This window comes from Arvicanthis niloticus, chromosome 6 (assembly GCF_011762505.2).
Source record: "Arvicanthis niloticus isolate mArvNil1 chromosome 6, mArvNil1.pat.X, whole genome shotgun sequence".
Taxonomy (NCBI): Eukaryota; Metazoa; Chordata; class Mammalia; order Rodentia; family Muridae; genus Arvicanthis; species Arvicanthis niloticus.
The window spans coordinates 92,949,808-92,966,060 of NC_047663.1; the positions used below are offsets into that span (position 1 = coordinate 92,949,808).

A 16,253-nucleotide genomic window follows, 5' to 3' on the forward strand; every position below is an offset into this window, starting at 1 on the left:
GACATGAAATTAGGACAGGAGTATGTTTTGGGAGGAGAGCAGAAAGGGAAGGCAGTGTATGTGATCATTGTTCATTGTAAACGTGTATGAAAGGCTCAGAGAATGGTTTTGAGACTGAAAAAACAAAACATTGGAGATGGAGAGATGGCTCAGAGGCTGAGAAAGCTTGCTGCTCTTCCAGAAGCTAAGCTCAGCACCCACCACACCAGGTGACCCACAGCCACCTACTAGCTCCAGTTCACCAGGGCATCTCGTACAGTCTTGTAGCTTCCTGGGATAGCTGTACTCACAAGCACATACCCTCACGCAGATACACAGTATACCCTCACACAGACACACACGTGCACATAGTTAAAAAAAATTTTTTTTAAGACCAGGTAGGATAGAACTACAAGACATAGAGGTATCCCAGGTCTGAAATGACAGACACACAGGCTGAAATACTTGGTATGTATAGGGGAATAGCAAAATGAACTTCCTATGTTTTGCTAAGGAATTAGCTGGGTTTTGCTCAGTAATGGCAACTTCAGAGATGGGTTTAAAAAAAAAAAAAAGAAAATTACTTAGCCTAGGTGGCAATGGTTCATGCCTTTAATCCCAGCACTAGGAGGCAGAGGCAGGCAGATCTCTGAGTTCAGGGCCAACCTGGTCTACATATCGAGTTCCAGGAAGTCTAAGGCTACACAGAAAACCTGTCTTGAGAAAGGGAAGGGAAAGGGAAAAGGAAAGAAAGAAAATAAGCCTAGCCTGGCAGTGGTGGCGCATGCCTTTAATCCCAGCACTTGGGAGGCAGAGGCAGGTGGATTTCTGAATTCAAGGCCAGCCTGGTCTACAGAGTGAGTTCCAGGACAGCCAGGGCTATACAGAGAAACCCTGTCTCAAAAAACCGAAAAGAAAAAAAAAGAAAAGAAAAGAAGTCTAAGTTAGGGTTTATTGCTGTGTGGAGACACCAAGGCAACTCTTATAAAGGCAAAGTTTTTACGGGGCATGCTTACAGTTTCAGAGGTTCAGTAACACTGGGAAGCATGGCAGTGTGCAGACAGGCATGGTGCTGGAGAAAGAACTGAGAGTTCTGCATCTTCATCTAAAGACAGCCAGAGGAGACTGTTTTCAGGTAGCTAGGAAGAGGGTCTGAAAGCTCACCCCCACAGTGACACACCTACTCCAACAAGGCCACACCTTCTAATAGTGCCGCTCCTTGGGGCAAGCATATTCAAACCCCCACAGAAATAAATAAAGAAATAAAGAAAGAAAGTAAGAAAGAATGAAAGAAAGAAAGTAAGTAAGAAAGAAAGAAAGAGAAGAAAGATAAGGAAAAGAAGGAAGGAAGGAAGGAAGGAAGGAAGGAAAGAAAGAAAGAAAGAAAGAAAGAAAGAAAGAAAGAAAGAAAGAAAGAAAGAAAGAAAAGAAAGAAAAAGGAAAAGAAAAGATTACTGTGGGCTGCGCATGATACTACATGCCTTTAATCCCTCACTCTGAAGACAGGGCAGGTGGATCTCTGTGAGCTCAAGGCCAGTCTGGTCTACATAGAAAGCTCTGGGCCAGCCAAGGCTTAGTGTTATAGGAAGAGCTCAGGCGATGGCCTTAAACTAGATTCAAGTGTCTAAAAGGGTGTTGGGAGGATAAAAAGGCTTTGAAGACGACTCACTATGGGAAAGTTGTGTTGAAAAGTTCTCAGAGGTGAGGCATCCTAGTCGGGTATTTGTTAACTGAGACATAAAGCCAACAGCCAGTCAGGAGGTACAAATAGCAAGCGTTGGGGATACTTTGGAGATATACTAACACACGTATAGTATGTACATCTAGTCATGACTGACAAATGCACAATCATGGGAGAGCTCCAGATAAACCCATAAACAGAACACACTTATCTCTGTACTCTCCTGGAATTCTAGTAAAACCAGAGGTGGGGGGAGACAGGGAAGAAGGAAGCAAAGGAGAGAGAAGCGGGGAGGAAGAGGAGGAGGAAATTTTCATAGGGGATAAACCCACAAGGCTACCAAGGACCACAACAGAAACCAGAGTGGATGACAACCGCTGCTGTGTGATGTGGAACAGATAGAAGCGTTCAAGCTGGAGGAGCCAAGGCCAAGCATCATCCTAGCAGATTTAAAAACCAAAAACCTCTGAGAAGGAAAGTAGCAAGATGCACTTAACAGCAGAGGATGTGTTGTGGAGAAATTGCAGAAGACAGCAACAGAAACTGTCCAAAATTAAACAAAAAAACAAATAAGAAGAAAGCCAAATCACTGTTCCAGTTAGTTTATCTCAGTTCCAGACTCACATTTTGGCTTGCTTGTGGTGAAGCAGCTAGACCTTGCGAGCTAGACAGCTGGGAAGCCTCGATAGTGGACTCTAGACAGACTTTCTGGAAAGGGGGGCCTCCTAGGTCTGGTAGGCTTGCTCTCAGGATCTTTGGAGTGTACCCTTTTTCCTTATGATGTTGGACTCTCAGACCCATGTACTAGGCTTCTGTGGGGCACAGCTTGCCCAGCATTTGTTTGCTGACTGACTGCTGTCCTGAAAGCTTCAGCCAGAAACAAGATAAGGCAGAAGAATAAGGCAGCAGGTTGTTGCTGCTGCTGTTGGCAGTGCAGAAGGAGGAACCCAGAACCACCTCCACTGAGCTGGATGGAGCTCCAGTCAGCAACATCATAAAAGTACCAAAAGAAAGATAGCGTTCCATACCCAGAGACAATACCCTTCGAAACCTGCTGTAAACATCTTTCTGCAACCAGGCCTGCATTGGATCTGGGTTACAGACAGTCCTTGCGTTTGGATTTTGGATAGCTATACCACTACAATTAGGCTTAGGTAAACACTTTTGGCAGAAATACTCCATTCGTGCTGTGTCCCACAGTCACACATGATGTTCACTTGTCCCAACTTAGTCACTTGTTTCCCTTTGTTTTCCTGAGATGGGATTTCACGTAGCATAAACTGGTCTTGAATTCACTATGTATCCAAAGACAACCTTGAACTCCTGATCCTCCTGCCTCCACCAAGTGCTGGAATTACAGGCTCTTCTTCTTGGCTTAAGTCTAATGGTTTGTCAAGGGTACATTTGTCGAGTTGCTTGCTATGTTGCCTCTTTTCCTACATAAACAGTATCACCTGTCACTGTCAACTGCCATGATAACTCTTCTGAATACTCTTGAAACTCACTATGTAGTTTAAGCTGCCCTCAAATGTATGATTCTCCTTTCTTGTCCTCTCAAGCACTAGAATTACAAGTGTGTGCTCCATGTCCAGCTTCTGGATACTCTTTTTTTTTTTTTTTTTTTTTTTTTTTTTTTTTTTTTTTAAGACAGGGTCTCACTATGTAGTTTTGGCTGTCCTGGAATTTACTTTGTAGGCCAGGCTGGCCTTAAACTCATAGATTCCCCTGCCTCCCAAGTGCTGAGATTAAAGGCCTTGCACCACCATGCTTGAACTTACTCTGTGGTCTTGATAAGCATTTATCTCAGTGCCTTAGTTGAGACCTGTGAAGTCCATGTAGGTTTTCCTGTTTCAATTAGACAATGTCTCCATGGGGAAGCTATAGCCACTGCAGAAGTTTTGAAAGCTTAAATTCAGGATAATGGCATCAAGGTATCAACACTTATTTCTCAATGGATAACCAGTGTACTGGACTCCATCTATGGCAGGGCATGGTTGATGTCTGAGAGATCATACAGAAGAGTGCCTTGGAGACTTAACTTTCACTCCAGAATATTAGCATTAACCTTTCATTATCTTCCCAGATTTCTTATATTTTCTCTATATGTATCTAAGGGTTATACCCCAGAACTTTCTTCTTCTCTTAAGAAAAGAAAAAATGGACCCATTGCCACCTTTGGCAAGCTAATGTGCTTAGTGGTCTTGAAGACTGCAGAGACTGAGGATGCCAGCCGTGTTAGTCTGCAGGGCAGGAACACTGCAGAGACTGATGGTACCAGCTATATGTATGTGCAGGGCAGGAACACTGCAGAGACTGATGGTACCAGCCATGTGTGTGTGTGCAGGGCAGGAACACTACACTGCAGAGACTGATGGTGTCAGCCATGTGTGTGTGTGCAGGGTAGGAACACTGCAGAGACTGATGCCAGCTATGTGAGTGCACAGGGCAGGAATACTGTCATTGTTTTGTTTTCTTTTGTTCTTTTAAGCTGGGGCATGTGAAGACCCTGGGGATGAGTAAGCCAGGACCAGCCTCCTACTTTGTGGAGCTTTGAGATGTTGCCCTGAGTGCTCCTTGGTGGCAGACCCTTTCCTTCTCTATCCCACAACAGTAGCCATCTTCCCTCTGACTGACCCTGGGCAGGAAAGGTGCCTGTGAACTCTGTTGAAGTACCTTCCCTTCCTCTATTGAGAAGACCAGCTTGAGAGCTAGCCCAGCAACATTTCCAATTCCAGGAAGATTTGCAGAGACCAGAGGTCCTCTGATCAGAAGTTCCTAGTTGAATCTCTGCGTGGTCCTCCAGGAACTTGCTTTCCTTACATTTCCACAGTGCATGTGGGAGCATTTGTCTTGATAGCCTCTGAGATCATCCTGGCAGCGGATTCCCCAATGGGATTTCCCTGGAGACTAAGACAGAAGAGTTAGGACAGACCTCAGCATCTACAGATTGTCCTTAGCAGAGTGATTGTCTCTATAATGAATTCTGGACCCTACTGAGTCTTTCTTTGCCCTTCTGGAGTCCCTCCTACACATACCACTCTGGCATGTTCCTTCTTAGACCTAGTCTCCCCATGGCATTGTCAGAGTACCTTCAGATCACCTCATTCCCAGAACTGAGCTAAAGGCAGAACCTGATCTGGGAGCAGTTTTGGGGCTCAGAAAAAGTCTCTAGAGAAGATGGTGCTACTGAATGTACTCACTTAATATGGTGCAGACCATGGTTCTCAGACAGAGCAGTGGCGACATATATGGCCCCGTCCATCCCCACTGAGTTCTCTTGGAGACTAGACAGAAGAGATGGAGAACCATGATGAGCCAGAAAAGATGGAAGGAGGCAACACAGCTTTGTTGAGACAAAGATGGCATGAGCAGTTCTGAGGTTGATTGTCCATAGGCACCATAGCAACTGCTAGATTGACATTTGACCCTTAAGCTGTAGCCAGGTACTCTACCCAACACCATAACTTTGTATTTTAAGTAAATTATAAGTAAATTATTTAAGGAGAATGAACAGAGCTACCTTTGGTGGATGTGGTCAGTAATGGTCAGAACATTGTAGTCAGTTAACAGGTAGAAGGAAGCAACTAAAGGAAATTGTGTGCTTCATCCAAAAAGCGCTGGCAGAAGTTGGCTGCTTTGGCTTGCATGTGGGTCACATGGTCACTTACTTGAGTCTTCTAAGACTAGAGTTTAACTTCAGAGCGTTTGCCAAGGCCTTGGCTCCAGCTACCCCAACGTCGTTTCCTCGTAAGCTGTCAGGGCAAGTGAGAAGCCTGAGGTGCAGGGATAGGTTGTGGGGTGATACTGACGTCCCTCCAGATAGGTATGGGCTTATCTGGACATGACCAATCACAGCATTTGGGGTGGCTTCTTCCTAAGCACTTAATGGCAGCCTGTCCTTTTTTCTACTCCAGAGAAGGAAAACCTAGGCTGAGATAGGAGCAGTAACTCTCCACCCAGAGGTACACAGTGCATTGTAGTTAAAGGATCCTGGAAAGCAGAAGTGACATGGGCATGGGAGAGCCCCACAGAGCTTGAGCCCCACCCATGCCAGGAGTTGGCTACTGGTTCCTCGGGTGTGGGGGTAGGGGGATACCACTAAATAGAGCCTTTGGACCTGTTTGTCTGGGACAGGCCCAACCCAGGGCATAATGCCATAGTGACTGCGGGAAAGACAAAGTGGGAACGGAGAAGATACAGCAAATAACCCCAACAATCATCAGAATTATCTGAGTGTGTGTGTAAATGTCTGGCTTCATGTTTATTCCTTTTGAATCTGTAGCTTCAGGTTTTTGTTTTGTTTGTTTGTTTGTTTGTTTTTCAGCAAACATCTGTCAACAGCACCAGGAATACTCACTCAAGAATCTCCAAGGTTCTGTTCACAGCTAGGGCCTCCCCAAGTGCCTGGGCCCCTCGGCTACCAATGGAAGCCACCTGTAGGCTATATATAAAAGGAATGCAATCAGTTATAGGGAAGCAGGTCTCTTGTGTTCCTGGCCCCTCCCTGCCCCACGCCAGGCCTCCCTCCATACTCTGTACCCCTTAGTTGGGCTAAACATTGGGAAATGGCACTAAGGATTGTTTTCCTGTGATCCTTCCAAGAACACTGCATCTCCTGCCTCTATTCTGACACCTGAGAAGTAGGTCTAGATGTGGATGGGAGACAGGGAGTCTTCTGAGAGGGCTTGAGGTGGATGCTGTCTGTACCTGCAGTCCTTCCTATATTTGACTGCCAATCACTAATATTAGAAAAGCCAAACAGCTTTCCCAGACTGATAAACAAAGATGGCTATGGCACGAGGGGGTGACAAAGGGGGTGATCTACTTGGTGAACGGGTGATCTACTTGGTGGGTGACCTACTTGGTGAAGGGGTGATCTACTTGGCTCCCACACCCACAGGACTTACTAGAGAGCAGTGAGGGTTGTGTTCACCTTCAGTGCGCCAGCCACTGAGGAAGCTCCTTCATCCCCTATGGCATTCTCCTGTAAACTGAACATAGTGTGACCCATTGGCCAAGGCCTATGAGGTTGGGTCTCTTTACACACACCAGACCTACATCAAGTCACACTAGATAATTGTCCCTGTTTGGCAGCCTTTGCCCTTGGCCTCATAATTAATGCACAGAGGAACCTAGGAAGTCTGTGTGTTTCTAAACAAACTGTCCAGAGCAGACATGAAAAGAGACATGGAAATTGCTACCAACAAGGTTTGAGGACAAAAGGTATGCTTTTCAAAACCAGCAGGAAGATTAACCTGAAGTTCTCCTCTCTGCACCACTCTTGGGGTGGGGGTGGAACAGAGTTTTTCTGTGTAGCTCTGGTTGTCCTCAAATCTGGAGATCTTCCTCCCTCTGCCCCAGGAATGCTGGGATTAAAGGCATGCACCAGTACCACCTGCTCTGTGCCGTTCTTGCTGGCTAGGCTTTATGCATCTTTTCTCCTACTTCCAGTTGGAAGAAAAAAGCAAACTCCGGGACAATAAATGAGTTCAGGACAAACGGACATTGCCATGTGTCAGGAAGCAAAATGAGAAACCCAGAAGCTTACAGCCAAATTGCCTGGCATATGTAACAAGGGAGAAAATGACTATCTCAAGGTTGAAGGCAAAGACCAACACCTGAGGTTGTCCACTCACAGCCACATGCACACCCTGGCATATGTATGCCCACACTCACAAACTTAATACACATACATATACACACACACATAGAAAGATTTATTTAAAAGGACTAGCGAGATGGCTCAGCAGGTAATGGTGCTTGCATCAACCCTGCTGGCCTGAGTTTGAGTCTTGGAACTAACTCAGAGTAGGAGAGAACTAGCTCCTGAAAGTTCTCCTCTGACTTCCACACACGTCAGGGCAAGTACATACATGTACACACACGTGCACGCATGCACACTTTTTGTTTTGTTTTTTGTGAGACAGTTTCTCTGTGTAGCCCTAGATGTCCTGGTCACTCTGTAGACCAGGCTGGCCTCAAACTCACAGATCCACCTGCCTCTGCCTTCCATGTGCTGGGATTAAAGGTGAACCACCACCTCCTGGCATACTTGCATGTTCTCTCTTTCTCTCCTCCCTCTTCCTCCAGGTAAGGACTAAAAGAAACAAGTCTGTAGTCTTATGGTGGAGGAGACTATTTTTAAAAATAATCAAACGAGCCCTGTGCCTGGAGACTGCCCCTCAGCCCCAAAGGCCACACTTACTCTAAGGTTGTCAGGGTCCTGTTCAGCTGGAGTGCTTGTCCCAGGGCCCTGGCTGCACCAGCCTGAATGAAGTTCCACTGCAGGCTGGAAAGATACAGACCCATGACCACATGGCACAGGAAAAGACTAGAGAGGATCCGAGGGATCCAGGAGGGTCTGGTGGCTGGGTGAGTCTATGTAGGATATATGGCAGGAGGATTCCTGAAGTTCCCTTCAGGCCAGCGGGCCAGTGTAGCCATGGGGATAAGCTCAGATATTCTTCATGAAATATAGGTCACCATGAGTCACAGCCATGACACTTGCCTCATAATCTAGGTCTATCTGAGGATAACCTCAGGAATCCAAATCCAGGATAGGGATACCTGTCCCAAATCCAGGTTCCAACTACCATACTTGGTTTGTGAGTAGCCCTGCAGCTGAGGAGAATGGAGACTGGGGAGGGGGAGACTTACTGAAGGTGTGTGAGGGAGTGGTTTTCTCCCACTGCTACTGCAATGGCCTGGGCACCTTGGTCATGGAGGAGATTAGCTGTCAGGCTGCCAAAAGGGGAACAAGAGCTAGTGAGGAGCTACCATGAACCCCCCAATCCTGGTCACTAGGGGATCCAGTTCCCCCTCTTCCCCAAAAACACACTGTCAGCACTGATACTGAGTTTGTGTGATTCATGCTTATGGAGAACTGTGGTGTGCCAAATATACTCAGTGTGGTTACAGGTTATGCAACCAGGACATATAGCATGAAAAACAGGGCTTCCTGCCTATTGGCGTGGTCCTCTCCGATGTGCTTATCCATCTCCAGGGGTAAGGCTGGAGAGTTCTTCTATCAGGGTTACCAGTAGATACCAGGTCTCCTTGCTGAGTCTTCCCAATCAAGCCCTTGTCCAACTTTATAAACTGTGACAATGTCAAGGGTCTAACCCATCATAATGGTGAGCTGAGTAAGGGAAGAAACCCATCTCCCCTGACCTCCATCCCTCCAGACCCTACCACGTACTCCAAGTGCTTCAGAGTGCTGTTCGTGCAGAGGGCTTGAGCAAGGGCCTGGGCTCCCTCTGGGCTGATGGAGTTTTCTCTTAGGCTGGGGAGACATAAGACTGAGCATTCAATCGTGTAAGTGGGGCTTCTGACAGAGCAGGCCCAGGTGTCTAGACTTTTCAAAGCCCAACAAACTACAGACAGGCCCTTGGTCTCCTGGGACGAAATGTGAAGGAACCTGTTCCGGCCAGCCAGGGTTCTAATCAGTGTCCTACTCAGGACTACCAACGGTGTAGAACACACAGGAGGAAAAGGACAGGGTCTGAGTTAAATGGAACCTGAAGGACTTGTACTTATGGGGGAGCAGCCCACCGGTGCTACAACCGACAAAGTAGGAAAAGGGATGGTGCCATGTTCTAGAACCACTCCTGTACCAACTACAGATTTCTTCAGTTTTCTTTCCAAGTCCCAGAGGTCTTATATTCCCACTGGTCAAAGGGACAGCATCCTGGTTGTGGGGTTGAGGGTCAGGGCTTACTTGAGACTGGACAGTGTATGGTTACTGCAGAGGGCTTGCATCAGCACCGCCACTCCCGTGTTACTGATGGCATTGCTCTGGAGGCTGCAGGCACAGGACAAGGTACGGTTGATGTGACTGTGTTGGGACCTGGAGGAGCCACACCCAGCCTGGAGCCATGCCCATGGGTTCAACAGAGGGCTGGGGACCTAAGAGCTATGCTCCTCATCTCTTTCTCCTCTCCCATTATCACTTTCTAGCTCCTGCCAGATAAAGGCAGGGAGATGTAGCCTGTCTTATCCCCCTGAGGTTTAAGCTGCCTTGACATGGGGCTGCAAACATGTTAGCTCCACTCCAGAGAAAGTAAAGTGGGGAAACATGCTGATGCAGCAGCAGAATGCACCCAGCCCCGCCCACCTTCCAAAGCTTTTCTTTAGCCACTGGTGCTCACTTAGGACAAGGCATGTAAACCTTGTCATTCTAAAAACTGCAGAGAAGTGTAGCTATAGGTGAGTAGGACAAAAGGTGGAGAGAGGGGCAGAAACAGCACGGTGGTAGGGCTCTCTCATGGAAATGGGCTCAGACAAGGGTGATTATCAACCACGGAGGGTTCCCAGGCAGACTCACTCCAGGTTCTCTAGGCCCTGGTTCACCTTCAGGGCCTCAGCCAGGGCCATGGCACCTCTGTCCCCAATGGTATTACTGGAAAACCTGCAAGAGATAAATGGTGGTGGGCTGTGCCTAGGCATCAGAGCTCAGGGGAGACCACCTCTGGCTTAAGGGTGTCCCGTGCAGTTGGGCCTCAGTTATTCTTGTCTGTAATTGCTGCAGGTGACCCCTATCATAACTCTTTGGAAAGAACTAAGGATTAGCCCTTAGAGGTCTGTCTGGGACTTTATGTGAAGATGGCCAAGAGATGATATTCCCTTCTGAGGGCAGGGAAGCAGTTCTGAAAGTACAGCTGTGAGGACTGAGGCCCATCCAGTTCTGGGAGTCTGGACTTTAATTCTCCTCATCCAGTGTTTTGTACAGCTAAGCTAACTAACCACATTCCCCCAGCCATCAGTCTCCCTAAACCCCTCATGTATCCCTCCTACCTACCTACCCATCTACTCCTCCACCTACCGCCCACTCATCTCATCCTTCCTTCATCCATCCATCTATTCCATCATCCACCCCCACCTACAAATGCATAGGGAGGGCTGGCCTTCTGCTTGATACTGAGAATACCAATGTGGCCTTCTGGCCTTTCTCACATGAGTTCTTTCAGACTCCTGTTCTGCTTCAGGGCATCTGCCATCTGCTGGGCTCCTATGGGCCCAATTAGGTTGTTCTGTAGCCTGCGAGAAATGAGAAAGATCCATAAGCAAAGCCAGCCACAGTCACACCCAGGCCAAAGCCAGTCTGGGTTGTAGGTGCGAGATCAAGGACAAATAGGGGACCATCTCCATTTACACTCAGTGTACACAAAGGATCTGGTGACAGAGTTGAGGGGACAGTGCAGCTGGGAGCAAGAGGTCGAGAGTGCTCAGTAGCCCCTTGTCTGAGAGACTTCCATGCACAAGTCTGCCAGCTAGCAAGGTATAGTTGCCATCTGCCTCCCACCTCGAGAAACTTCCCTTGAAAGAGGTATAGACAGATGGGGAAGGACCTCTCCTGTGTGAAGTTAGAATACCCTCCAGACAATGGAAAGAGACAGGGGCCCATGAGATGGCTCAGCAAGGGAAGGTGCTTGCCAGCAAGCCTGGAGAACTAAGTTCAATCTCTAGGATGCACAATTGGAAAAAGAAAACTGACTCCTGTAAGTTGTCTTCTAACTATACTTCTGTCATGGCATGTGCATGCATGTGCCATACATACACACAGTAAATGAATAAAACAAAAACTTATGTACCTGCACCATGCATGCCCACACATCTTTTCTTAAAGGAAAAAGACATCTTCCTTTTCTAGAATATTTTCTTGAAACTATAGATGGTAAATCCTTACTCTGTCCCTTTGAGATGCACTGTCTCCTTACAAACTCAGTCAGTCTCCTCTGGCTTCACAGTCCAGGTGTGTTTTTTGGGGTCTTTGCTTTGTTCTTTGAGACAGGGTCTCTCTATGTAACCTAGGCTAGCCTTGAACTCAGAGAGATCCACTGGCCTGTGCCTCCTGAATGCTGAAATTAAAGTTGTCCTTCACCATGCCTGCCTTCCTAGGGTCTTTGTAAGAGTCTTGGGGCCCTCCTTTCCAAGTGAAACATCAAACAAGATAGTGCCCCTCTTTCGCTGCTACTGTGAGAATTAGCTGGGCACCTGGTTCCATGTGATGAAGCACCTGATCATCAGAAAGGAATGATTTTGTTCTAGAGGCAAAAGCAATTAAGGGACACATAGCCTCTGAGCATCTGCTGAGCACAGGATAAGTTGCTGAAAAGTGGAGTTGCCAGCTCTTCACACTAGAAGACAGATTGCCATTGACCTTGAGAACATGTGTGGAAGGGGTCGCCTCTGCTGGGCTGAAGGGTGGGAGCTGTCTTTGCAACCTCACTGGTAGTTGTCCATGATGTTGCTTTTACATTACATTTTATAGTAGTACCTTTTCAATAAAGGAGTGCAGTCTTCTTTCCTACATCTGTGGAGACAATTTTCTGGGTTGGCAGGAGTTTGTTTGTTTGTTTGTTTGTTTTTAATTTTCAGTAATTCTTCATACCTATTTGAAGTGAAAACTTATGGTTTCTTTGGAAAGTCAGTTGTGTTGGATGGTGTTTGCTGGGGCAAGCATGTGGAAGGAGAACATGATGAAGGACTCTTCACTAATGCCATGCATGTAGTGGCCCACCTTATATTGTGTAGTTCAGCTCCATTTGTCGTGACTCCATAGAGAGAAATGCACTAAAAAAAAAAACCTTCTGGTTGTGCTCTGGCAACTTCTTGCTGCTTCTGCGGACTCTGGCCAATTGGCAGAGTGATGTTAGCTGAGACAGACTCAAGTGGAGTTTTGCTAAGACAGACTCTCATTCTGAGACAAGACCCGTGGAGGACACATGATGTTTGGAGGGAGTCTAGATAGGGCTCAACAGTGACGGGGGCTCGAATAGCTAGCCTTGCGATGCTTCTTGGTCTCCCAGCTTCACTGATCTTCGCTTTGTTTCGAGAGGCACAGCAGAGAACTCCTGGCACCCCTGATGGTGTTGTTTGCTCCTGCTGACTCGTGCTGATTCCGTTAAGGCCTGGCTGTTCCTGCTAGGCTGTGCCAACGCTGCTGACTCATGTTTGCTATCCAGACACTACCGAACTGGACTGCTGGTGTATTGGTGAAGTATTTGCAAGTGGATCAAGCTGCCGCTGCTGAATCCTGTGGACTGAACTGCCAATTTCCTGACAATGCAGCTGGGATTTGCGCCAAAGAACAAGTTCTAAACAGGTCCTCTTCCCCCATATCCTAATAACCTTTCTTTTCCACTACCTCTGGTGGGTGGTGGGCTAGAAGGGAGGTTAAAGCATTTAAGAACCCATATTAAAAGTAGGTTTTGAAAAACCAAAGCTACACTTATTCTCTGTAAAAGCAGGTAACATCATGCTTTTCAGGGACTGTACAGGAAGGTCAGAAAGCCTCGGGACTGTCTCCTGCTCTCTCTGTCAGCAGCAAGGCAGAGGCTTGCAGAAGGGAGAGGAGGCAGCAGGAGTTGTGTCCACTCACTGTAGTATGGAGATAGTCTGGTTGGAGACCAGGGCCTCAGCCATGCACAGGACACCATCATCCTTGATCACGTTGCTTTGGAGGCTACAGAGGCAAGGAAGAGTGTGTTACCAGTAGAACAAGAGATACCCAGTAGTGGTCTGAACTCAGGCTACAGTGGGGATACCCAAGGGCATACTTAAAGGCCCAAAACAGGAAGCAACTGACTTCTGTGAAAAGATTTACCAATGATGATGTGACCATCGCTAGATCCATCACCCAGGAAAGACGTTAGCCCTCCTGAATGGAGTCTCTAAGCAGCTGCCCAACAACTAGAAACAAAGTGTCCATGCTGTCTACATCAGTTAAAATGAAGTCATCAGTAGTCCCCATTACAATCAAGAGCCACAGTACCCAAACAACAGTGAAGACGTGGTAAAACTGGAAGCCTCACACTACTGATGAGAATGTCAATTGTCCCAGCCTCTGTGGAACAGTCTGGCAATTCTTAACTTAGACTTGGCATAGCAATTCCATTTCTAGGTATATTCCCCCAAAGGATTAAAGACAGGTACTTGAATACTTCTACACAAATGTCGCAGGCAGCATTATTCACAATAGCCAAAAGACAGAAGCTGAATAGAAGTGTGAAAAAAGACACACAGAATGCCTGCGCAGGGATGGATAAGCAGACGGTGCTCCACCCATCCAGTGGAATAATGTATGGGTAAAGTGCAAGAAAATATCAATATGCTACAATATTGATGAACTTGAAGACATTATGCTAGTTGAAGAAGACAGACACAAAGCTCTTATTGTATAACTCCATTTATATGAAATGTCCAAAATCAGTAAATAGCTAGAAAACTTGCTAAAGGCTAAACTTGCTAAAGAAGAAGAAAGCAAATACTAATAGTCAAAAACATTTTGAAATTAGACAGAGGTAGTGGTTGCACAACATTGTGGATGTACAATGAGAGGCAGAGGCAGGTGGATCTCTGAGTTCGAGGCCAGCCTGGTCTACAGAGTGAGTTCCAGAATAGCCAGGGCTACACAGAGAAACCCCGTCTTGAAAAACCAAACCAAACAAAAACTTCTCCCTGTGCTGGGTGTGTTGGTGCACACCTTTCATTTCATCACTTGGGAGGCAGAGGCAGGTGGAACTGTAGCCTGGCCTACATAGCAAGCTCCAGGCCAGCCAAGGCTACCTAGCCAGACCCTGTTTTAAAACATAACAACAGCCGGGCGGTGGTGGCGCACGCCTTTAATCCCAGCACTTGGGAGGCAGAGGCAGGCAGGTTTCTGAGTTCAAGGCCAGCCTGGTCTACAGAGTGAGTTCCAGGACAGCTAGGGCTACACAGAGAAACCCTGTCTAGAAAAACCAAAAAAAAAAAAAAAAAAACAAAAAAACAAACAAACAAACAAAAAACCAACATAACAACAAAATTTTCCTTTGAATAAGTAGAAAAACAAAAGAAAACAAGATAGTTAGTATACCCTCAACTAGACAGACACATCCACAGGCTCCTAAAAGGGACATAGCAAACCATACCCAATGCTGTCTTCTGGAAGGCAGGCTTTTCGTTGTCCTGAGAAACCCTGGGGACTTAGAGCAGCACACAGAATTGGAAGAATCTGAAACTTGAAGCTTGCTGACATCCCAAAGCCTCCATTTTTAATCCTCTCCCATTTTACAGTATCCCCTGTAACCAGGGTTTTCTGGGTCCTTTCCTGCTGCAAGGGCCAGGAGCAGGGTCACATACCTTAGAGAAGCTAGAGTTCGGTTTATCTTCAGAGCATCTGCCAGAGCCTTAGCCCCCTGTGGTCCAATGCAGTTACTCCGGAGGCTAGTGGAAGCAAGTGGGGGAAAGACTGCTGAGGTGGGAAGATGGATAAAAATGCCACCAACATTGTACGTCTATAATCATAATGGGAATGAATTGGGATTAAGGATTTCACATTTGATGAAACCATGGCAGAGATCACGCGTTTGTGCGTGTGTGCGTGTGTGTGTGCATGTGTGTGTGTGTGTGTGTGCACGCGTGCGTGCGTGTGTGTATGTGTGCCTGTGTGTATGCGTGCGTGTGTGCGTGTATGTGCACATGCGTGTGTGCAGGTGCGTGTGTGTGTGTGTGTGTGCATGCGCGCATGTGTGTGCGCATGCGTGTACGTGTGATCCTGTAGAGAGAATCTCTTGTGTACTGTGTGGAAACATCACCTGTCAATAAAAAAGCCTTTGGCCTATTAGCTGATGCGGGAAATAGGAAGTGTGAGGTTCTGGCAGAGAGAGAGAGAGGAATTCTGGGATAGAGTCAGGTACAGAAATAGATTCACCAGAATACTGATGGAGACAGTCGTAGGTACCTGAGGAGAGGCAGCTACCTTCATGGCAAGAGTTAGGATAGAATAAGCAAGCTAATTAAGTTGTGAGCTAGTCAGAGAAGGAGCCCAAGCTATGGCCTAGGTAATTATTCCTAAATAATAAATCACAGAGTCGTTATTTTGGGAACTTGGGCATAGGTAGAAAGGCCCACAGCTAACATTTATATATACATATATACATATGTGTGTGTCTGTGTGTCTGTGTGTATGATCATATATATAGGCCAACATCTTTTATTGACAAGTGATGCTTCCATAGAGTACACAAGACATTCATATATCATACACACACCACACATACATACATGATCTCTGCCATGATTCCATCAAACATCAAATATATGTTTGTGTGTGTTCATATATATATCATACACACTCGTGAGTCTATGATATATATCACACGACAAAGACAATTCTAGTGTTGTTACACAAAAATCAAGTGTTTTGTGAAATGAAGTTGAAATGATGGTGACGTTGCTTACAGACGTAGCTGTCCTTTGGCCACATGGAAGGACATGTGGTCTGCAAGAGCTCAGCCACTGACTCTGCTCTAAACGGGCTGAGTCTGGGACTGGGAGAAAGGATGGAGAACACTCAAGACATGTCATACACAAAGAGACAGCTTCAGATTCTCTTATTCCGGGGCCCTAAGGGTCCTACTCACTCCAGTGTGACGAGGCTCCTGTTGACCAGCAGGGCTCTGGCCAGCGCTTTGGCCCCTTTGCTGCCAATCTGGTTCTCAGCCAGGCTGCCAGAGAAAAGAGGGAGAGGCTTGCTTCAAGTCTGTGACTGGTTGCCTCCTCTTTGATATTAGGCTCGTGATTAACCCTTGCTTTCCCAGCATCACCCACA

At 46.7% G+C, this 16,253-nt stretch overlaps 1 protein-coding gene across 5 annotated transcripts in view; it reads right to left on the reverse strand.

Moving 5' to 3' along the window:
• Window positions 1-1,332: 1,332 nt before the first annotated feature.
• Nlrc3 (NLR family CARD domain containing 3) overlaps window positions 1,333-16,253 on the reverse strand; it is a 32,540-nt gene continuing 17,619 nt past the window's right edge. For 3 of the 5 annotated variants that reach the window (XM_076937269.1, XM_076937271.1, XM_034507715.2), the window contains 14 exons: window positions 16,066-16,149; window positions 14,783-14,866; window positions 13,041-13,124; window positions 10,613-10,696; window positions 9,984-10,067; window positions 9,378-9,461; window positions 8,859-8,942; window positions 8,318-8,401; window positions 7,866-7,949; window positions 6,568-6,651; window positions 6,018-6,101; window positions 5,329-5,412; window positions 4,861-4,944; window positions 1,333-4,567 (listed from right to left, as the gene is read on the reverse strand). In XM_076937269.1, coding sequence (XP_076793384.1) covers window positions 4,477-4,567; window positions 4,861-4,944; window positions 5,329-5,412; window positions 6,018-6,101; window positions 6,568-6,651; window positions 7,866-7,949; window positions 8,318-8,401; window positions 8,859-8,942; window positions 9,378-9,461; window positions 9,984-10,067; window positions 10,613-10,696; window positions 13,041-13,124; window positions 14,783-14,866; window positions 16,066-16,149 — 1,183 coding nt within the window. In that variant the 3' untranslated portion in view covers window positions 1,333-4,476. Of the gene's footprint in view, window positions 4,568-4,860; window positions 4,945-5,328; window positions 5,413-6,017; window positions 6,102-6,567; window positions 6,652-7,865; window positions 7,950-8,317; window positions 8,402-8,858; window positions 8,959-9,377; window positions 9,462-9,983; window positions 10,068-10,612; window positions 10,697-13,040; window positions 13,125-14,782; window positions 14,867-16,065; window positions 16,150-16,253 lie in introns of those variants that run through there. The other 2 variants (XM_076937270.1, XR_013111446.1) reach the window with 2 other exon arrangements.